Below are 25,420 nucleotides of genomic sequence, written 5' to 3'. Positions count from 1 at the left end.
GTGATTTCGAATCTGAATTCAACAAAGAAATTCCTTCTTTTGACTCGTAACACAGGAACATTCGTAATGGAGGGTCATGCGGTTACACTTTACGTCTCTCCTTTTGAGAAGGAAAGGATATCTTTGTGTTTAGAAGGATGTTCCAAGGTGCAAGGATGCATTCTTGAAAGTCATTTAAAAAAATACAACTTAAATTTTGTTTGTCTTTCTTTCTTTGTGATAAAAGATTAGATGAATTTTGAGAAGTATGGGGATACTGACAAAGTATGTGCGATTCTAAGTCATCATCCGTTGTTATAATAATCATGCACTGCTCTTCGTAGGTTTGAACTGAAAACCAATTAACCGAAACACCATTTAAAGACGATGGACGATGGGATGTTTGTATACGATCACCAATTTACAGTTCTTTTTATGGGGGGGGGGGGGGGGGGGGTCGTACAGATATTTTTACGATAAAAAAAAGTTAACATATCTACAGGTAAATTCAATGAATTTCACTTTTTGATAAATAATTCTGTCAGTTGATACTTTAATGAATCATAATTATCCTGCTTATTTTTAAGAAAACATAGCATTTGAATTGTTAGTCGATTTCTTCTGCAAACAAGTTGATATCATTTTATGTAAATTTGGCTCCTTACTAATTTGTATAAGATAAATATATTGTCTGTTTATCATAGTTATTGTGGGCATCATTTTGTTAGGAAAGAGTAATTTCCTGTCAAGTGATGATCTAGTCAAATCCATATTAAAGTAAGGGATGTGTTATTAACGCTGAAAATAATGAAATGGGACCAGGGTAATGCTGATTATCAGAGACAATGGTCAAGCAAAAAGAAGAGATACGGAGAGATACTATAATACAAGAAGGAGACACCGTGTGACGTGGGTGAAAGAAGAGTAAACTGGAAGAAAATAATATTGTCACAATATTTCAGACTAAAGTAGAAGGGCACAATAACAGTGGCAAATTATTTATGTTTGTTCAAATCTTTGCCAACGATGCACGGGTTGCTCATTATTTTTGCTCAACCGAACTCATACTGTCAGCAATTCAAGACAGTATGTGGCCTCTAGATGACTTTCAGTTTTTACACAAATTTTGGAGCAGTGGGTTGGAGGTTTATCGGTCTCTCGTATATACCAGTCTGACAGCGAAACGTGAGTGAAAAATTATTTTTCTGCATTTTAGATATAGACAAACCGTATGTTCAATGTTACATTTTCGATGAATCATGTAAAACTAGTTGTCCTGGAGAGTGTTTCATAAAGCTGTTCGTAAGTAAAAAACGACTGGTGAACCTAGCTCTCTTATGTGCTTTATAATCACCAATGAACATTTAATGGTGAATATCATTTACCACAAGAAAGGATCACCAGTCGTTTTTTACAAACAGCTTTATGAAATGGCCCCCTGTTTTGTTAATTTTCTGTTGCTACATTTATGATTGCTGCTACGTTTAATAAACCCTTAACCCAATTCAAAGAGGAAAATAATCTTCTCATCATAAACTGTTATCAATCATGTTTTATTCTTGTCCAAAAGACCCTTTTCCTGCAATCTTGATCCCATTACTTAATACAAATTGATATAGAATTAAACATGAACAAATGTGTTAGGTGAAGGGGACTTGATGAACAAATACCAGCACGTTGGCGTGTTTCTATAAGGGGAAATAATTCATGATTTCCATCCTTAACGTCAAAATTGAAATTGAATTACTCGCAAGTAGGCTTTTCTCCCCGAAGCTACAATGCAGGGGAAATAAATGAAAATTCACCATATACTTTTTAATAGATCCATGAACTAGTTCACAATTTCCCCGAAGCCTAAATACATTCATCGGATGATGGATGTCACTTTGCTTGTGGTTTAAGCAAACATTATAGTTTGCACTTAGCTGTCACAAACCATGTGCAGTACATGTTCGTCTTTCAGGCCATTTTGATTTATTTCGACATGACTCACATTATTTTATAAACAGATCTCTTGATTTTTTTGCTTATATTACTGTTAAATAAAAATCAGTTTCATAGACCTATCAGCAGAGAAGACGCCCATTTTAATTTTGAAATCGCCCAAATGTAATCTTTACTATCTGGGACGGCCGAATGAAAGTGCTTTGAAACAATAGATGTACCGCTGAGTCCCAAGGTACGCTCACATCGTAACCATGGCAACAGAACTTTAAGACCCCACTTCTTCTTCTAATCCAATTTAAAATGCTTTAATCCGGTCAGACATTTTTTTTCCATTTGTGGTAGACGGTCCATGATTTTTCATATTATTTCTAACAGAACGAACATTCCAGCTGACATAGACCACTTAACTTTTATGATTTCGGTCTTCAATGAAGTCATCTCAGCCATGGACCCTACAGGGTCCATGTCTCGGCTTACCTATGTGATCCTTCAGAACATTGAAATGGAGCACCACCCCCACACGGTACCCACCCTGCCACACCAAATTGCCCCACCAGACAAAAATAATATGTCAATCAAGAGAATCTTCCTGCTGTTTACTGAACCTCTTGCATACGACTCTACTCCCATTCTTGCCCAAAGGCATACGAATATTATTTTGATTGTTTGTGAATTGGTCACAATCGAGACCACCAGTGGTGGTTATACCGCTACCGCACGGTATGGGGTAATTAACTTACAATATCGGTAACTGAACAAGACAATCACAGACTGATACTGTCAATGATTCAAGAGTAGTAGGTCCATGATGCCATGTATGTGGTGATTGTTGGGATTTCGTTTCGTGTTTGCGCTCATGACTGACATAACGAAACATCCTGAGCCCCCTTCCCTGTCATTGTGCTGTATTCACATCAATTAGCAGATTGTTCTTACTGTGAATGCTATATAGCTATAATAAAAACATAATTTTGGAGGGAATTTTGACGATGTTTCCATATTTTACTTTCATATTTTGAAGCCAGATACAGGATCGGTATTTTTTCTTCTTCAAGTTGATAAATAAGGCAGTGGGAGGTGGTGATGAAAATCGTGCTTAAAATACACTCTTGGACAGAAATCAATTTGTCCTCATAAAAACCACCGTTGGTCTTGGCTCCTAAACTAAGCCCCTGGATATGCTAATGGTCAGGTACGAAACGAACCTTGACAAACAAGATCAAGAGCGGTACAAGACTTTTTCCGGATGGGGGTATATAAGGACCCCTCGGAGACCATTCTCTTCACCCCTTTGGTCCAGCGGTACTGACCCCCTATTTCAACATGTTCGATGACGGCACAAGAAAGTGCAACGGTCATAAATCAAAATGGAAGGAATTATTTCCGTCGCTTGTTTAACAAATCTGTCTCTCATATGTCGAGGTCAAGATCATTTTGTAAATAAATCACAATATAAGGAATATATTTTTCTTCATTTGAAATAGATGTTCGCATTCTTGACAAATTAGATTTAGAATGCCTCGAATATAAAGTAATACTTTGTTTTGATTATGAATATAATATGAAACGTTATATGAAATACTGAAATAACCACTTCGACGTCTGGTCTTAAAATCTGAAATGTCAAAGTTCTTCAATTAAATTCTTTATTTTCACTTCCATTCAAAAATTATATGCAAAGTAATACAAATCGTACAAAATTAAGGATTGACATTTTAAAGAAAAATTCTTAGTTTATTTCAAAACAAATGAACATGGATATGTATACAGTTAGGTCTATATGTGTCTTGTTGAGCACTGCATATGATCTTATGTAATTACCATGAGCAATGAAATAAATGTGAATTTCATTAGATTGGTCTTGGCTTATTATATTTTACCTTAAAGCTGTACAAGGAGTTATATTTTATGTTGTAAATCTTTAAAAGACCATTTTCAGTAGAATGTTTGGTGTCTATAAATAATGTTCAGTTAAATATTCTTCTAGTAGCCCATTTATCATGTTAATAATATTCTATGAGGATTATAAGTTCACAGTGCATGGGGTAATCAACTATTAACAGATAGTAAGCAACACGTTTGTTAATAACGTTAAAAGGATTATGATTGTAATCACTCACGTCTGACTTTATGTAAATTTGAACTACTGACTGAATTGTCAAGGTGGTCTCACCCAGACAGAACAGATATCTGCAGGATTACACTATGAAATCGGATTGGACTTTAAAGGCCAATATTGCTTCTTAGTATGAACATGAATTGTTTGTTGAGTATTTATATACAGTTTTCGCGCTCAAACTGAAGATCTTTTTCATAGACATCTTGAAGAACGTTATGTGCAACTTAGTCGTGCATGATCATACAAGAACAATATACTAGTAATACAAGTATGCGATTTTATTTATTCATCATATTGGCTTAGATGAGAACTCTGGATGACAAGGCTCTTGTGGACGTACCATAAACAATATTTGGCGACAGAATCATTTTTTTCTTATAAAAACATGCACCAAAATATGTAGATGGGGCTCCATTTCCGATGACAATTATTAGCTATATAAGCAGTAGCTTTGTTTATCTATCTCCGCCTATATTCTCTTTCCATTCTTCTTCACCTCTGTGTCGTATGTTTTAATGTTTACCAAAGAATTTACAGCAAACATTATCACGCACACAATTCCCATTTTGTGATTATCAAAGCATGATATCTGATAAATATTGCAACTGCACAATGAACGGTTTCTAATATTGGTTATTTATGACGACGGAACCAGGATTCTTGTGAAATCGTTCACCGAATTATTTATTTGGACCAAAATGAGTAAACGTTTTATTTTTAATATCCGAAATTCGCGGGAGTGTATTTTATTAATTCATGTTCATTATTGCACTAGCGGTTGTTTCATTTATTTAGTATAAGTGCCATCTGGGCTAATGATTGAATAATTAATGTTAGGCATATATATATATAAACTTTATCGGGGTGGGTCATTCAACAGTAAATAAATCAATTCAATATATGTTAGCGTAAATTTTTTTTTAATCCATGGTAATACGATGGTATGTTCATGCGAATAAAATTCAAGCAGGAAAACTTGATACAAGACAGAGCGTGCTGTTCAAAAAAGCTTTCCATATTTGTTTTTATCGAAGTCTTTGGATTATGTCAGTCTGGCTTGACTTGCCCTTCTTGTAACTTTGGTGAATTTATTTCTTCAGCTCCTCAACTCAGCGTTCACTTTCAGTTTTGAATCTGTTTTTCAATATCTTTTGACGTCCTAAACGCTCAGAATAGCAAACATCTGTAACTTTTCAACGCTCTGTTTGCCGCAATCTATTCTAGTATGCCCATAAATACTTGGTGAAAGCGCACCCCCATATGACTTTTAGAAAATCGTGAAATAAAGTCACACCCAATTGATCTTGAAAATTCATTCCATTCTTCTCATACCCTGATTCAATATTCTCTATCTCCAGTCTCTTTAGGATCGGCATCATAATGAATCAGTATATAAATCTTGGGTGTGAACAGTGATCACGGTCTCCATCTTTACCTATATACAATCATGTATCAATATCACCTCTCCTTGCGTGTACAATGTGAGAGCTGTATTTCATGCTAATCCCATGTTTATAACCAACAGACGATGGAAACACCACAAGTGCTTGGTGTCAATGTTTGTTCATCATGCTATTACTCGGTGTTCTGGTTACCAAGGCAACGGGTCCACTGGTTGATACGAGCGATCTCAATTTCATGAGAGTGTTAGGATTGAATATGATGCATAATTGTAAACAAGTGATAGAGAGTCCAAAGTGTGTAGTCTATGGTGATTGGAGATATTCGATCGCATTTTTGCACGTATCATTATACTTAAAGGGGAATGAAACCTTTGGAACTAGTAGGCTTGTGTCGAAACAGAAAAATCAAAGAATAAGAACAAAGAAAGTTTGAGATAAATCGGGCAAATAATGAGAAAGTTATGAGCATTTTAATATTGCAATCACTAATGCTATGGAGATCCTCCCATTGGCAATGCGACAAGGATGTGTGATGTCACATGTGAACAACTTTCCCTTTGATGGACTATAAAATATCCTCAAAATGTATCTTTTTGCCTTTTCTTATGGTGATACAAACTCTTTATCCCTGCTGTATTCTTTAAAAATTTGTATTACATGCCCTCCTATAGAAAGAACACATGATCTACTGAAAGATGTGATAAAAGAGGCAATTTAAGTGAAATATATACTAAAGTAATGGGGAGAGTTGTTCACAAGTGACATCACACATCTTTGTTGCATTGCCTATTTGAGGATCTCCATAGCATTAGTGATTGCAATATTCAGATGCTCATAACTTTCTTATTATTTGTCCGATTTTTCTCAAACTTTTGTCGATCTGTTTCTTTGATTTTTCTGTTTTCACACAAGCTATCTTGTTCTAAAGGTTTAATTCTCCTTTAAGAACTTGATGATATGCAGAGGACCTTGAAAATGTTATGCTACATAAGTTGTTTATTATAATTATGTACGAGTTTCTATTTGCTGCGACATAATTTATATTCGTTATGCCTCATGTATAGTCCAATTAGTTGTGAATTTATAATTTCTCATGCTGTTTGAAGATATTATTTTATGCAGCATCAAAGGTTTTGCTTTGAGTGAAATGTCTGAGGGTACAACTTTTGATGAAAAGAAACGTAATTATTGATCCATTCAAAATGATGAATATGATGAAAAACCAAAAGGTTGCAGCTAATAGCTGAAAAGAAAATGGGCGTACCTTTGATGATACACAATTTTGAAAATTATCAAATCCAAAATAGTTTGATAGATATTCGTTTAGATGGATTAACAATTGTAAGTTATTGCTTTGGGATTGAAGAATTCTAACGAGAAAAATAGTCGGACATGTCTAGAAAGAATGATACGATACATGTATAATTAATTGTCTTTATGATAAACTCAGGATAGATCAATGTTATTGGAATCTTTGTTACTCTGCGAACACATCATAATATGATGATATTATTAACAGTTTATCATAAGTCGATCGTTTGTAAAATTATTTTTCCATGAAAAAATATGTAATCAGTTTAAAGGCATAATTTAAGACGGAACATTTTTTCTTACATTATTCGGGGAATAAATCGCTTCATTTTTGGAGCATGAACTATAACCTTTGACTCGATTGTGTAGCAGCCATTACTCAATGGACCCTTTACCCCCTCAGCAAGGGGTATAGCTGTTTCATGAAGTAATGAATGGTACCATGATGTGGCAAAAACTGACAAAATGGTTGGAAGCGAAATTTCATGTTGTTTTCAAGCTCAGAATATCAATTGCTTCTGCGATATATCAATTAATTATTAGAAGTGTTGACCACTTAAATGAAATGTACGTTTTGTATTAATTAGAGATAATGGCATCTCCTACTGTTTATTCATGTGGATTATGTATTTATATTTCATGCATTTATTTGTATCTGTCTTTGGGTATATACTTTAATGATCCATTCAAGAACATAATTGCAGTTCAAATGGGTCAGGTGACTCCTGTTTAAAAGTTACGTAGAACCGATTTATCATTTGGAAGGGTGTAAAATTCCAACATCAATCAGGTGCATCAGATTCAATGTATTAATGAATCTTTAAACTTTTCTAGTCTGTCTGTAATGCATTATTTCGTTAATGTCTTGTGGGGGGGGGGACGCCTCCCCCAAATTACCAAATGTTACCCTTGTCAATATCTTTATGAACAGTTTTGTGGTAGCATATAGTAGGAAAACTTGAAACGTCATTGAAACATTAACTTCTTCTCTTCTGTGAGAGGAGTTGGAATTAGAGTATTGACCCTAACGAACCCCGAAGAAACCTAGATATTTTCTATGTGGAGGCCGTGCTCTGTTAGAACCAGATCAACACAGTTAGAGTCCCTAAAGATCATGGTAGAGAGACAGAGGAAATATTGTAAAAAACATGAGAACAGATATTTTCCATTGGGTATTGAAATTTTCAAGTATCCCTGAACCGTTTCCACATGAGTTCACGTTAATTTGTATAACTTTCATAGTATAGGTTTGTAAAGAAGCAGAGTGTCGAGACTTTAAAATTTGTCGATTTCTCGACGAATGCCGACGAGGAACGGTAAATTGCCAATTCGTCCACTGCCAACTCGTCCACTCACCACATGGTCTACCTTCATTAAGTCCAATCCCATTCCGTCCATCAACATTTCGTCTTACAACCATTTGGTCAAATCAACACTTCATCTAATCACCAGTTCGTCTATTACCATTTCGTCTGATATTAAATAACCAGTTAGTCTAATACCCATTTTCTTTTCATTCATTTTGCACAATCAACACTTTAGTTTGATTAGACCCAATGGTATATAATGACTAAATGACTATTGTACCAACTGGTTATTAGACGGAATGGCATTAGACTCAATGAAAGTAGACCATGTGGTGAGTGGACGAACTGATGGTAGACCAAATGAAAGTAGACGAGTTGGCAATTGGACGAATTGGCTTTAGACGAATTAGAAATAAACCCGTGGAACATATCCCTTCAGATGAAACATTCAAAATGACCATTATCATGTTCGTAATAGGTCCATGCTTTGATGAACCTTGCAAGATCATCTAGAAATCCCTCTGTGGTATTATTGACGTCGACGAAGATTTTGTGTCATAATTTGTTGCGTGCATGACTGAAATTTTTTCATAATTGATTTTAAAAATTGTTAGCAAACGCTATGACAGCTCATATGTTGTCATAATAAGATTACACCTTTTGTTACCAATAATATTCTGTGTTCATGTTCGTTAATCACATCTTCAACATATAGCTTTAAACGTCATTATTGTTTTCAAATTCAGATAATCTGTTTGTTTAATTTTCTGCTATATAAATCAACATAACAATATACTTCTCTCAGATTTTGGCTGAAACCGGTTTATAAAATGCCATTTCTGCAAAATATATTTACACATGAGGTAACATCATCATGATTTTACTTCATATCGATGGGCGTTGGCTTTATAAAGTTACCACGTTGTTGTGTTTTACACTTGTTATCCGCTCTCCATTTTCGTCTCGAACGGAAGTTCAAAAAGGTTCACTTCTTCCTATTTATAATTTTTTTTGTGGTTCATGTTTCCTTTTTTTTCGCTGAATTCTGTAAAACTCGTGATAATAAATATGACACTTTCTTGGCCTGGTTCTTAACAAGTTTAACAGACCCCAAAGGATAATGATGGATAAGTGCTGCTACGAGTTCCTCCATGGGACAGTGCTGAAAATGAAAAGACGGGTCCATTAAAAGATGGGGAGAATGGAAGAACAGGAGGCAGTCGTTGATGAAGAAGATGATTCGAATTCCTTCGAGGTGGGGAGGGATATAGGGAACCTGGAGGTTATGTCTTCTTTTCTACAATACTCTAAGTTTTATTTATCAGCAAAACATCTTAGTATTGGTTTTCGAAACAAAACCAATAATCATGTTATGAATTAAACATTAGTCTCAACATCCAAATTTTACCACCAAAAAGGGATATAATGATTGCAAGAAAGTCAATTTTTGGCATGTGTAGTGGTAACGTTCAGATTAAAGTATACGTCATGTTGGATTTATTAGCATTATTGAACCAGCCCCAGTAGAAGTAGAAGTTGTTCCTAGAGGTCCCCAAAGCGACAAAACGGTTGAATACTATACAAAATGATTCGAGAAACCCTTCCCGAATAAGCGGCTACCCATTTCAAGATTGAGTCAGGGTCTAGTTTCAGTAACCTATAGGGGAAAACATGAATGCTTTTCACAATTTTTTTCTATCGAGGGAAAACTAATATCTATGAGTGGTGATACCCTCCCCCTCTTTATTTTTGCATGTCATTCAATATTTTACGCGTAAATTGCGTCCATGAGTCTCTGAATCGTGCATGATAACCTTTTTATTTTTTTTATGTGACGCCCCTCTCTGATTAGTTCTCCTGGATCCGCCGCTGTGGTATCCAATACGTTTAAGATTATTTTAAAACAATATCTTTATACTGTTATTGTTTTTCATCAGAGACGAACATTAGAAATCTGCTAAAATCACCACATTCATTAGAATTGGGATGATAATAATTACGTTCACGAAAATACACAGCCAAAATAATTCATAAGGTCAGTCTGTTTTTAACGAATGTGTTTGTGAGTAATAGAATGACATGATTGAAATTGTTAGACGGATTGATTGTAAGTCATCAACAAAATAATGAATGTATAAGCATATTTCCTCATTACGTCACATACTCCTTCCATCTTTATCATGTTTATGACGTGCTTCAAGGGGGATCGATCATCGTAAATGTCAATTTTAAGACCTGGATAGTACCAAAGGATTTCTTAAGGGTGCCGATGTGAAGTTAAATTTACTGATAATTGGGACCGGGTTCTTTTTTATCGTAGAGCCCTGAAATGTGCAAATTATTGTCAATATTATTAGTGATGTCTAATTTTGTAAAATGTGATACGTATAAGAGCTATTTCAAACAACATTACAAAAATAGCTTCAAGATTATTTGCAATGTGAAATATGATTTGTTATTTCTGTTTTTATAATTCAAAGATAGTTTTTTATTTTGTTCTCGAATTACGTTATCAAACCTACACAATATTAAACCTTCTTGAAAATAATGTTCAAACAGAATTATCTGCTGAATTTATATCAGTCTTGACACTTGGAAAGAGATGTTTACAGAGATTTCTATGTTTATTTAGCCTCTGACTTGATTATTATTCGTCTTCCTTAGATGCCGACATTGACTAGTAAAGTAAAAGGCCATAACCGCTGTTGTCTTCAGTAGACATCTTTAATGAGTCATCATGACCTTTGAGAGGTCAGAAAGAAACCAATGAAATTGACAGACGACAGAGTATTTAATCAAATTGGGATAACCAGCTGATCTTACTAAGATGTAAACATACCGCTCGCATCAGTCATCATTCTATCGTAGATTTCGTCTTCTTGGTAGCAAGATATTGGCGGGAAACCAATTTTGACGCGCCGAAAACAAGCTTCGCTGGATTTATCATGATAAATTGGAAAATTGCGAACCATTTAAAGTCAGCTCATATTGACATGTTCATCTCTACATTTTGAGCAGGATATTGAAGTAAAGAATTCGCTTTGTTTTTTCACCAATGCATTAGGTGCGTAATACGAATCTATTCAAATTTTGTAGTATGATCTATGTCGATGGATAACCAGTGCAACTATCTGTACAACTCAAGTTGTACGCATGTAGCCTGCCTGCCAATTTTTATGTTCTGATAAGTAAGACACTCTTCTTGAAATGGGATAAACTTAGTTTGTGTTTAGGTTTACAAGTATATCTTCGTTAGTTTTCTTGTATTTGTATAGGGAGGGCTACTGTAGGTTCAAATATTTGATTTTTGATAAAAGAGGCGTCCACGAGTCACCATGTCGCGATTTATAAGTATATTGCATGTTTTTGATTAACGAATTTACCCCGCCCACTAATATATAATTACCTACATAATTAAAACTATGAATATTAGGTAAATATTACGAAAATAGTACTAATTCCTTCATGCTTTTCGGCTATTCTCTTTTTCCATTAGTCCATAATTTGAGTATCTTTATATTTACAATAAAATATCGCAGTCCTATTTAGGGATAAGTATTTATAGGCATTTAAATTCATAACCTCGCGTCCATTTGACTTGATCACGCTTAAAAGTTAAGTCCACCTCCGAAAAATGTTGATTTGAATAAATAGAGAAAAATCAAACAAGCATAACGCTGAAAATTTCATCAAAATCGGACGTAAAATAAGAAAGTTATGGCATTTTAAAGTTTCGCTTATTTTGCACAAAACATTGGTATGCACAACTCAGTGACATGCAAATTAGACAGATGATGATGTCCCTCACTCACTATTTCTTTTGCTTTTTATTGTTTGAATTACACAATATTTCATTTTTTACAGATTTGATGATAATTACCAACTTGACTGAACCATATAGTATTAAACATTGCTCATTCCATTATGTTTAGGGAGGAATTAATCGTTGTTTCACTGGACAATGAGAAGAAATTGAAACATTTCATATAATAAGATACTAAAGAAATAGTGAGTGAATGACGTCATCAGTCTCCTCATTTGCATGCCGACCAGAATGTGCATATAACTGTTTTGTGAAATTAAGTGGAAACTTTTAAATATCATAACTTTCTTATTTTGCATCCGATTTTGATGAATTTTTCAGAGTTATGCTTGTTAGATTTTTCTCTTTTTATTCAAATGAAGTGTTTGTTGGGGTGGACTTGTCCTTTAACAAAAACAATCAAAGTTAATTTCTTAAGGACAATTTACTGCTAGTGAAGGTAGAATTTGTTCAGTCAAAGTATATAGCTTTAAGATACTCATCTCAGCTATACCCCCTTCATTGGGCCCTCACGGCATTACTTCCATATATGGATGTCATGAAACACGTCAAGCCAGCCGGTATACAGGGAGTCGAATGCACTATGTTCATCATTGTCTAGGCTGTGGTTAACACCAATATATGGCGGTATTACAGACAGATACAAGATGTACCACTACAGGGTGTTTCATAAAATTTCTGATTCCCAGAAGAGGGAAGAATTCGGAAATCTTGTATTATCATTATCTCGGGAACTCGCTCTTGTCTTTAATCTCTTAAATTTTATGTGTTCTGTCTTTTATTTGTCGTATATTTTCATTTTCTCCCAAATGATCTTCCAAATCTTTGTAAATATTTTATTTGTTTGATTACTCAAGATTGATGTCATATTTATTGATACATTAAATGAAAATCGTTTTCCAAAGTTACAACCGCATTATACCGAGATAAAAAAAAAGTGCAGGAATTTAAAGCTGTGCGTTTTAGTAAAACTGGTTTAGGCCTATGCATCTTAATTGTATTCTTAATTAAAAGAAATTTTTCGGATTTGCAAAAATTCCAAACTCCTATATGGCAATGCGTCTTGAACTCACCCCACAAAAAAGGTGGTTTTGTAACGTACGCTTTTTCAATTTTCATTCGGTTTAACATACGATATCTCGGTTGAACGGAGAGATATTGTCATAAAATTGGTATCATTTTAAAGCTAATTTATATACTCTATCATGTGTGAGCAACAGCACATTAATTCGCGACACTACGATTGATAAAACCATTCGTAATATGTCCATGATAGAACGAAGAATGGTGAGGGTGGTTGAGGGGGGAAACAAGAGGTACGCTTTATTATTTTAAACTAAAAAACCCTATAAAAAAAAACAACAAAACACCAAAAACTTCGCATAGGAACAATTCATGACGTGCTTTTTCGGTTTAATGGAGACATATTATTATGAAATTGGTGTCATATGAAAGCTGACGAGTATGAGCTGTATTAGGGTTGATAGTATTGAACGTATATGCTTATCAATTTGAGTCTTTTGCTCGATAAAAATAGATAAAACAAGGGTTGTTGAGGGGTGGTGGAAGCAGCTAGTACACATTACATGCAACTCCAACCTTGGAATTGTTGTATTGCTAGTATTAAACTTGCGTAGCTTTGGTATCCAAGGGGCTGGACCTTTGATTTTACTCTCATTTTAAAGCTAAATATAATAGGTATAATAATAATACACCTCCTACAATAATAATATTAATTAATCATGATATATTAGAAATTTAAGGTGAAAACTGTTTAAATATTTTGGTTTTCGGTATTTTAAATTAACATATCAGAAATTATTGAACCCGCTTAAGTTAAGGGAATATCTTGATCAATACAAATCTGATAACTAATTAATGGTATGGACAAAGAGAAAACAAACATTGATATAAAGAATAAATAAAGTATAAACAAAGTGTATTAGGGGTCTTAAAAATTTGAAAATTTTCATTCATAAGATTTGAGCAGTCACCCTACCTCATTTTTAATGCCATTTCTGGAATCCTTATGAAATTTCCTTGCAGAAAAACTATACTTTTGTATGGATAGGGTGATTTTGATACCAATAGGTGCGCTATCATTATATTTGGGTGACGTAATACAAATGGGGCATGGCCACATGAGACGAAGGGACCATGAATTTCATAACATTTTTTTTTCTATTCAAGATCAGTACACTATAAATGTAATTATTTGAAATAAATCCAGATTGGCTGTAAATAGTGACTAGACGAATATTAGATTTAGATTCACACCTTGTGGATCTGAATATAAAGCTAATAGATTTGAATTTAGGGTTCTTAATCTTTATGATTAAAAATAATCTAATATCAGGCTGGTCACTGCTATTCACAACAGATTTGGATTTATTTCAAATCCTTGAAATTTAGAGTGTAACTTTTTAATAAATCCCAGAAACATTGATACCTTTGAAGCCTTTGAATGTTTATAAACCACGAGCATTAATTTTTTTTTATATGCCATCTTTTGTTTTGTGTTATTTACAATTACTATACAATTACTTTAATTTTTGGTCGAAATTCCTTCTTTCCTTCTATTTTTTCCTATAATAGAGACATGGAGTAAGACAATACCAATCTACTTGAATGTAATTTCTCCTTCTTCCTATTTCTTTCCCTCGACGCTGAAGCGAAGAACCAACACATGTTTGATTTCTTGAGACATCCTGTATATTTCTCTAGAGATTATATTCGATATTCCATGGCAAATGACATCGATCAATGTCAAGAAGTTTTACTTGGTCGACATGAACCTTAATGTGAGCTGATTGGATAATTTGCCAATGGTCATCGTCAGCTGTTTCTATGAAGATTGCTATTATAACATAATAATGAATTGTTAGTGAATGACTCTATATAGGAAACGCAGTGGTAAACTGAATGAGGAACAATATTAATATTATTGTTATTATTATTATTATTATCATTATTAATATTATCATTATTGTTGTTATTATTATCATTATCAAGATGTTAGAAATTAATTAACTAAAATCTAAAATAAAAGAAAAGATAGAGATAGAGGAGAGGAGGAATCGAAATTGTATGGAATGGGGAAAAAGATACACGTAAAAATAAATTTCAAGTACTAGAGTTTCGTTTTATAAACCGCTATCAAAGTATCGAATATTATCGTTATTCTTTTCGTTGGAAATTATTTTTTTTCCTTCATAGTTATATAGGTGCATCTCATCACCGCATCATTCTGGCATCTTTTTTATTCAGCACTTTAAATTCATACTACAGGCCTACATATCAATTTGTTCCGAGAAGTCATTTATATGTATTCAAGTTATTTTGTATCACCTTTGAGTGCAGCCTTTGAAAACGTTCTGGAATGTTTTCTTAACTTCTTGTATAGGTCCTGCAGTTCTGCTAATGACGTCATTGTGGTCAATATTGTTTGGCAACTTTCTCGGATTGAATTCTGAAGTAGCTGGTTCCAAAAATAATCAGTATTGTCTAATGACCTTCCAGATGCCGCTTGCATTGTGTGTTTGTTATCGTAATTTTCAAGTATGGTAGCTGCCCAATCAAATTTTATTGTGAACAAACTAGTAATCAGTGATTCAAATGGCGAACAATAGATATTAAATTATGACCCAAAATTAATGTGCTCGTTTTGTTGTATGGTGTTTATTCTTGCGAATCGTTGATTTCAATTACCATATGCATACTAAATGAATGAATGAAGAATGTATATGGTGATGATCATGATGATATGTTTCATCGAAAGGTTTAAATAAGGGTTCAGATGACAATCATTAATGACAAATTAATGAAGAGAAAGGGGATAGAGAAAGTTATAGGACCATCCCTCCCACCACGAATCCACAGTGGATCCAGACACGGTTTCCATTATTTTCTAAATCAGCTAAATAAAATGTCCATTTCATATTTTATGAATGGATGATTTTATTTTCGAGTCTGTTATGGCAATAGGGCTATATCACTCTTTAGAATTTAATGCTCTCATCATCTTGGGTCCATTTCATAATTATTTATAACTATTGAAATTTTCCATCTTTGCCATTATGACTATACCATGCATGGTAACAGGGCTCATATCTTTATGAAACAGACCCTTCATCTTTTTTAATCTTATTTGAAAATGTTTCATGTTAGGTGTTGTCTCCTTTACCAAACCATTCTTTTTTATAGTTTGGATCACAATCAACGTTTCAAATAAAAACCTCTTTCTTTTAAGAAGCATTTGGGAAGGCGAAAAAAGTAACATCACATTACGAGATCTTATGCGTCAGTCAAAACAATATGCAGTTTTATTGTGATAATAGCATGTTTTAAGTGACATTTTTCTTTAAATCGCTTCAAAGTCTCGATGCCAAGTAAACCTTTTTTCATAGATCATCCCTCATTTCCCCCACTGTGGCCCCCGGGAGTGGCCCCTACTGAATTGCCAGCATGTTTTTAGTTAAGCGCAACTAAGCTTTTGAACATGATGGTATGTGAGATACTTTCAGCTTCCCTCGCCGATAAATTCATGTTTCACCTGTATACGATTACCATGATGAAAATAAGACGTTGAGAAATGAATCTGTAACGAGCTTGCAGAGGTTGAGTTACCCCACATAATAGTGTGTATGCCACATTATAAACAACATAATACAGAGACTTGTCTTCTTTAGTCAGCTTCAACCCCTTCAGATAAATTTTCACAAATGGAGTCTCTTTCTCTGGTATGACTATTATAGTATAACATGATCTTACTATACCTGACTAAAACTAAAGTATTTTGATATCAAATAGATTAATGGTTATACTTTCAAGAGGCACGTCGATAAAGTCAGTCGGAGCACTTTATAAGTTACATCAACCGTAATCATGATAATAAGTCCACATCTACTGCTGTTTATATCATGCTTCCATTATAGATGGATATCGTTGCTGCCCCCCCCTTTTGCTTGCCCTTAATAAGAATTTCAGAGGTTGGGTTTATAAAGAAATTTGATTTCCAGCATAACAACATGTGATGCTTAGTGATTTATGTTAGGCCAAGAAACAGAACAGAATATTCGAACTTCATTACAATATTGATTAGGTTTTATGCATGCATATTATAGTAATTGTATTAGCATTTTATTATGTTATGGATATGAAGATTTTGTCAGAGTCCCATGACTATGATCAAGTCTAATGGCTGTAGAAACGTGACTGATATGATAGATAGTAAGGGAACTTGACCATAACCTTTTCACAGGGCTTATCAATAACTGTCACTGTACTCTTGATATGAAGTAAGGTATGTCGTTGATTTGTGACGACATTGAATGTTTGTTGTCTTATGTAAGATATATAGTTCTTTGATCCCAACACCTACCACCTATGGTGATGCTTTAATTATATCTCACCTGTCTTGACGTGGTATGGCAAACATGGCGAGTTATCTCTCCTAACTTTGTGACAGAATCACAGGGAAGAGGACAGTGTTGTTCGTCATAAACTTTAAATTTGCTATGTGTTCATGGGATTGAAAATAGCAAGTTATAATCTAGAGATTCAAGCAGATGATCATCAGAGGATAAACGTACCTTTAAACGTTTAAGTGTTGGTCATCATAGTCACACGCAGCGGGGCAGGGGGCAATTACCACCAATTATAACGTATTCTTTAAAGTTAAACCCTTGATCTTATCTATTTTTTCAAATCGAAAACTACTTTTATTAAACAGCTCTGCATCACATCATCGTCTGTGTGACCGAAAGTTTTACCTGTTTATGCCTCCCTCCTCATAAAGAAAAAAAATCCCGTCGTCGTTACCAAAGCCTTTAGTTATAACCAGCAATGACCAGCAGGGGGAAATGAAAATATGGAAATGTACTCCTTTAATCAAGTCAATATATTGAGAATGGCGAAAGATTTGGAAAAAAAAGAGAGAACGAGTGGATTTTGAATAGGTGCAGAAGTAGAATATTGAAGGGGGTAATAGGTAGTGATAACAAAAAAATAAGTAACACCAGTGGCGGGTCCAGGAGGGGGTTGGGGGCAGTGGGCCCATCCAGTGGCGTAACTACGGGGGGGGGGGGGGCATGGGGGGAACGTACCCCCCCCCCCAATCGGCTGCCCCCCCCAAAAAAAAAAAAAAAAAAAGAGGGAGAAAGGGAGAGAAATGTAAGGGGAAAGAAGAAATTATTGTTTATTATAATGTTATATTGTATGATAATTATATTATGATATATTACATTAAAAAATCATAACTTTATGAAACATAATTTGCTCAGGGCCTATGTCTTCATTGTTCCTGGTGCTCGCTTTTTCTGTTTAACGAGATATATAATCCTGTTAAAACCTCCCGTTTTCAAGTCAATATATACCAAATATATTTCCTCGCACTTCGAATTATTATTGTTTTATGTAGTGACATATGCTTCTGTTTCATGTCTACTTAAAGTGATTGCCCCATTTTAAGGTCTTAACAAAAAACATTTCTTGTCCGTGCTTACGTTCGCATTAGTGGACTGGTAAGATATGTCTGCTCTTCATGAATTCCTAAAATCAGTCTTTAAAATTTCCCTTTTTCTGATCTGAATATCAAATTTTCAGCTTGCGCTTCGCGCTCGCACCATTTGGTTAGTGAAATACGCATGGAATTCCTACAAACAAGCCTTAGAATACCCCTCTTCAGGTCTGACTTTCCTAAATTTTCAGCTCGCGCTTTGTGCTCGCAAAATTTGATTAGTGAGATGCGTATGTTAATCATGATTACAATGACTACAAGTGCTTCATGTGTTTAGATGTATATAATTCTAACAAAATCAGCAAGCGCTTGGCACTCACATTAGATGCATGACTATCGTGAGATATGTATACTCTTAATGGATTCCTAAAATATAGTCCTTAAAATGTTTCTGTTTGGGGTTATTATATACAAAATTTCAGCTCGCGCTTCGCGCTCGCATTGTTTGTTTAGCGAGACAGGTACGTATCATGATTGCAATTTTGCTTATAATTCCCCTTTATAGGTCTGAATATAAAAAAAATTCAGCTCGCGCTTCCCGCTCGCATTATTTGATCAGTGAGATACATATCCGTTTAATGGCACTGTCCTTACAATGTCTCTATTAGGTCAGTATACCTGGCAACTGAGCGCGCTTCGCGCGCTCACTAAGTGACTCAAAATTTTTGCTGGTGTCCCCCGATGCCGTGACCCACGGTACGCCACTGTATGGGCCCATCCCTAGGATAGAAATGTGAATATGTTGGAAAAAGACAGTGGAAAACTGTTTTAAAAGTCGGCCTTTGTGACTCCTGGATCTGCTAGTTCACGCCACATACTGATCATCATGATCATAACAGGAAAAAGGATGGAGACTCATTTCACCCATTTGTCACCATACCTTCTTTCAGAACTCTCTGGTAGCTGATGGCTATTATTATCATTTAGGGAAGGTTATGATGTCACTCACTAATTATGACGAGTATCTGACTTGTAACTGCATCTAGTTTCTTGATATTTCACTTGTTTATCGGGAAAATGTGATAGCTTGACAGAATCATCGAAACATATACGGTAGTAATAGTATCATGGCTCAGTACTATTTCCACGAACAAATCATTTTAACAAATAAAAAACTTTTAGAGGAACGAATCATAATAATGCACAAACGAAGTACAGTTATCACTGTTTATACTCTGAAGAATAATGGGCCACACCTAAGGATCAGTTTTATTTGCTACAATAAAAATGAATACGTCATAATAGAATTGATGTTAATTGTTCTACAATCCTCTGATGAGGCAGCTATTCATTTAAATTACTCCTGAAAAGGTGACAAAGAATCAGGGGGAGGGAAGAGAGAGAAGGGATGTGGGGCGTCTGATGATGGGGGGAGGTGGAGGCCTGTGAATGGAAAGGTGGAAACTCTAAAAGAATTGGACATACATCGATCGGTTGGAGTTAATGTTTATTCTGTATTCTTCCATTGCGTATGAAATCTCGCTGTGGATATTAACTTGACATTACTTCCCCTGATGGAATGCAGCGACTTTATTGTACTGATGCATTCATATTCTTCTAAGTGATAAACCTTTGCATATGATGTCTTTCTTTTTTTTTACTCATGATAAAGCGTTTTTATATGCAAGAATATACGACACAGCGTGTTATATTAATTTATTGACCTTGTAGCAATGGATGTGACCCCCATTAAAACCGTGATGCATTGTAACATTTATTTTTTTTCTTCCTGTATAACTGCTAATTTTATTCATCCAAAGTTTTTAGCAGATTTAAAAAAAAAAATCAAATTCACTATATAGATGACTTCATGCGATAATGATGATGATGGTGATATGGTAATAATAATTGTGATTATATTGTGAACTTATCTAGCATGTACGCCGTCAAGGGACGTTCATGGCGCTGACCCAGCAACAGCTCTCTGAAAACAAGTAAATGTTTGCTTCAAAGTAAATTAATATAAATATAATAATCATCGATAATCTTGCATGAAAAGGCTATGAAAACACTTAAATGTATTTATTTCTTTATATTCCATTCTACAGACAAATCTTCGGGATAGTGGGGACGAGATTTCCAGGCAGATGGCATCGATGTACAGAAATTTCCAAAAGGTGAAGGACGATGACCGAGTGAGTGACGAGGGAGATACTGAAGACAGCGGGGACGACAACATGCGTGATCGCAGCTGCGTCGATACGGAGGATGACGTCAACCAAATGACAGACTTAGATGCTGATGAATCAAGTATGTCAGCCAGGTTGGGACCACTACCAAAGGGACAGATAGCTAACCTACAGCGCAAGAAAGCTGCACAGAACGGACGCGATCAACCAGTCAAGAATTCAAATAGAGGCAAAGCATATAATAACCAACGAGGTCAGAACAACCTGCCCAGTATGAACAATACAAAGTCAAGAGACAGTAACGCCAATGATGTTTCCTCGGATATAACAACCACGACTACGAGAAATGTTCCTTTGAGCGGAATGGATGGAGATGCTGAAGATGAATCTGATGAGGATACATTGAGTGAGAGTGAGTGCAGTGGAAACTGTCTTTGTTGTTCATCGATTGCTTCCTACCAAGGTATCCCATGGACAATTCGCCGGCCTAGTTCTGCTGAGACGACAGAGTATGATAGTGATAGCTCAGAGTGCAGTGATTATGAAGATGATCGTTACCGATCTAAGAGAGCGCCTCTACACGCCCGTCTTAGTCCATTTTTCCACCAGGAATGCAGTCACTCAGAAAGTAGTTCACCTCTGGATGAAGATGTTGAAGAGGTTGAAAAGAGGCCAGTTAAGAGGATGAGCCCTCTTGGGTGTGAAAGTCCAAGTAAAACCGATGCTCTCCCGGAAGCCAAACGAGACAGCAAACCAAAATCACCTGTCAAAGGGGCCAAGAGTAGTCCACCCAAACCAGCTCCAAAGCCTGCCAGCAAACCAACTCCACCAGCTCCAAAAGCTAAACCAGAAAAATCAAAAGAAATAGTGAAACCAGAACGAAAAGAAAAGGACAAGACACAAAAGCAAGAAGTTAGTTTATCGGAAGCAGTTGCACTTGGGGCTGTGGCAAGGTCGGAAAAATCTGTAGAAAAATCAAAGAAGAAGAGTGAAGATAACACAGAATCTAGTAAGCAAAAAAGCAGACACGTGTCGAAAACAGCAATAGTGTTGCTTGACCCTGAGGCAGAATTTAAAGATGGGGATACTATAAAAAAGAAATCAAATTTCCTTCCGCAGCAACAACCGATAGAAGTCCCATTGTCTTATGTTGATAAAAATGGTAGAATCACTCTCACACCAGATCCCAAGCTTGCTCCAGAAGCTTATAAAGCAGGAAAAACTATTACATTTAGGGTAAGGGCTGCAAGCAGTAATAATGCCCCATCTACTCCAGATGGGTCAATGATTTTTACTCCAACCTCACCAGGGACCAAGCCAACCTTCGATAATCCGCCACCAATGCCACAGCCAATAGTGAAGCCAGTCCTTGGCAAGACCGTGCTACGGGTGGGATCCACAGAGTCACCACCAGTTAGTCTGTCAGCAGAAGAGATAGGTCATGAACATCAAATCCAGGTGAGTCCTGAAGGAATAATCCGACTCAGCAAGCGCAAACCTGTTCCCATGCAAGTGTTTCTGCCACAGTTTCAACAACAGCAGTCTCAGCAGCAGCCAGCGACAATAAGGCTAACTAGTGGTGGAGCCACCTCTAGAGGGAATGATTCGTGTCCCAGTTGTCATCGAAAAGCTAGTCCTGGTTTAGTACAACAACTCAGTCAGCCAGCTACAAATGTGGCAAGCAATGTCAGAGTTATCCACATGTCACCTGGCATCACACCTTCACCTGTCCAGCCTGCCCAGCCTCAACAACAGAGTCGTGTTCAGGTCATCCAACGACAAAACTCCATGGGTTCACCAATAGGATCACCACCCATGGAAGGTCAGCATGTCATGGTTCAGCAACAGTCAACCCAGGCACCTCAGAGGCATGGTCAACACATAGTGATCAAAAGACAAGATTCGGGTAATCTTCAGTTCCAGGTGCAGCCAGAGCAGCAGATGCAACAACAAATGGGGTATCAACGACAGATTTATCCGCAGCAAAGTTACACTCAGCAGACTGGCTATCCACAGGAGGTCTATCAACAACAAAGCTACTCACAACCGGGATATTCCAGTCCCCAAATTCAGTTGCAAAGTGATAGCATATCAATACCGATCCAGCAAGGCAACCCAACCTATCACCGGCAGGTAATCCATCAGTCTGGGCCTCATCAACAGGTCCAACCCCAGGTTCAGCAGGTCCAAACTCCAAGCAGCTCTGGAGTAACCACCATCAGATTTGGGGATGGTGCACCCATCAAGGTCACACCAGGACAAGGAATGCGATTCGTCATTAATCCAAAGTGAGTTATACAGTATAACTATGGCATGAATAAAGAAAAAGAAATGAATTCAAATAAAATTTAACGTGGTAAGAGGGACTCTTGGTATCAAATACCTTGCAGTACCATGCAGTATCATAAAAAAATGAAAGAAAAGAACTGTTAAACATGTGTAATGTTGTATTTGCTCGTGTAATAGTTTCAAAGGTTTTCTATGATACCGCACATGCAGTCTATAGAGACAATTCTACATGGAATCGATTTCATTGAAATTTTCGATTTCTCCACCATTTATTTTGTATAGATGATTTTAAAGTTGCAAAGTAAACCACAGTAGTTCAATGAAAGTCTTAATGGAAGATGATCTAAAGTTAAAGAGATAGGCATTCCATCTGTCTTATTAAGACCTATAAACGTGCGTTGTAAATTGTGTCTAAAAAAACCCATATAAATAATAGTTTTTTAAAGAAAAAATTAGACTTGATGATGTTAGTAAGTGATAAGTCGCCATAGACATGATTGATGTGTTTGTAAAACTGAATTAAAGGTCAAGTCCACCCCAGGAAAATGCTGACTTGAATAAATAGAGAAAAATCGAACTAGCATAGTGCTGAAAATTTCATCAAAATTGGATGTAAAATAAGAAAGTTATGGCATTTTAAAGTTTCGCTTATTTTTCACAAAACAGTGATATGCACAACTAGGTGAGTCAGTCGATGATGTCCATCACTCACTATTTTTTTTTTTTTTTATTGTTTGAATTATACAATAATGGAAATGACTGAAAATGTTTGTTAACTGCTTTATCTTTACAATTTAGTTAAGAGTAACAAAGTTCTATCGATATGCGGGAAGATTTGGTTTGTGACTACCATGATCAAGAGAAGTAAATTTGCATAACATTCTGTAAAACGACGGAGATTTACGACTTAAACCGATTTCAACTCCAACTGGTTAATTATTCCAGTCCAATTTGAGGGATGTATATGCATGAAACGATTTTCATTTTGATTTTTTTTTGTTTATGTTAGATGATAGAAAAGACTCAAACCCGCAGAATTTGAACATTTATTAACAAACCATTTGCTAAAATAATGATTTTGTTCTTATATGTTTATTCAATGTGTTTTTATTTATTTATTAATTTGTTTAACCCAGGTAATACCATTCTGTTGACTGTGGTTTAATCTTAGTGTTTTGATTAAATACATTTCATCTTTTTTTTAAACTCTGAACAAAAAAAAATCATGTAATTATTTCATTCTCGTCCCCGTTATCATTTGAATTCAATATTAAGTTATTTTTTTATTATTATTTATTGATTAATGATGTGTGTTTTTACAATGTCAGTAAATTGATATCACACCATTTTAATGTTTAGCTGTACACAATAATGTATATTACAGTAGTTTACTGAGGAGTTACAATAAAAACGATATGTAATTATGTCATGAATAGTACCTTCATTTGAATGATGATATCGAAAAATAGAAAAAATAAAAATGTATGAATATTGGGAAGTTTTAAGCATGTAAAATCAATGTAAGCAATAGACAGTGTACATACGAGAATAGTCAGGATAGCTGTTTCATTATGAGAGGGGAGAGGTTTGTGCAATTTATATAAAATTCCCGATTTGTAAGATATTGATGTAACATGACTAAAGTACTGATGAAAGGGATAAATAGGAAGGTTTTTGACAACTGTTATGAGCAGTAGTTATAATTTTACTGTAATACACAGCAGTTATGATTAAAACGTTATACCTAAAACTGCAAAAAAAATGCATAAAAATTTACAAAAAGAAAAAATGGTATGCATGTGACAGCGACATTATTAAGAAAACGTAAAAATTCTGTGTACTATATACATAAATTATAATCAAATGTCAACTGTAGAGGTTGTCTTTTGTGATTTCATTTTGTTATTTTATATCCTCTTATAAATATATGAAAAGGGGGACTATTTACTCCCGATATAGCTGAAAGGGGCTGGCTCTTTTCAAGAAAAAAAAAACCAAAACGAAACAAATCAAATGTATTGGCAAATACTCTGTGTACACATGTGTGTTCGTCGAAGTTACATTGAGAGTGAACATAATTATGTTGAGTAGGTATATGAATTTGTAGTACATTATAGTACACATTTTTTCAAGTGCTTTTTTCTTGCAGATATTTTGACGCATTTTCTTTGTTTTGTATCCCCTCTCCTTCTTTCATTCATTAATGATAATAATAATAATAATGATAATAATAATAATAATAATAAAATAATGATGATGATGATAATGAAGATGATGATGATAATTATGATAATAATAATGATGATAATAATAATGATAATAGTAATATCAATTCATATAGTTCATCTATCTAGAAATAATCTATTTCTACGCGTACCGTATACTCCGGCATTAGCTCCAGCTGCCTTCCAGTACTCAGTGCATTAGCAATCCTGCTAGGTACGCTTACCCATTTATCTCACCTGGGTTGAGTACAGCACAATGTGGATTAATTTCTTGCTGAAGGAATACATGCCATTGCTGGGAGGCGAAAGTCGGAACCATTAGATCATGACGTCCCCACATTCATTGTATATAGTTATATGGTTTCACCTGT

General features: G+C 35.2%; 1 protein-coding gene across 2 annotated transcripts; it reads left to right on the top strand.

The window, feature by feature from the left end:
* Positions 1-939: 939 nt before the first annotated feature.
* Positions 940-24,799, top strand: LOC129255345 (nucleolar protein dao-5-like). Of its 2 annotated transcripts, none has more exons than XM_064097689.1 (2): positions 940-1,164; positions 20,455-24,799. In XM_064097689.1, the coding sequence occupies exon 2, from the start codon at positions 20,494-20,496 to the stop codon at positions 22,825-22,827; it is 2,334 nt and encodes a 777-aa protein (XP_063953759.1). In that variant the 5' UTR covers positions 940-1,164; positions 20,455-20,493; the 3' UTR covers positions 22,828-24,799. The 2 variants fall into 2 exon arrangements, with proteins under 2 accessions (XP_063953759.1, XP_063953758.1); XM_064097688.1 differs by lacking the exon at positions 940-1,164 and adding an exon at positions 10,871-11,130.
* Positions 24,800-25,420: the final 621 nt, after the last annotated feature.

Source organism: Lytechinus pictus, chromosome 3, assembly GCF_037042905.1.
Source record: "Lytechinus pictus isolate F3 Inbred chromosome 3, Lp3.0, whole genome shotgun sequence".
Lineage (NCBI taxonomy): Eukaryota > Metazoa > Echinodermata > Echinoidea > Temnopleuroida > Toxopneustidae > Lytechinus > Lytechinus pictus.
This window is presented reverse-complemented; position numbering and strand designations above follow the sequence as displayed.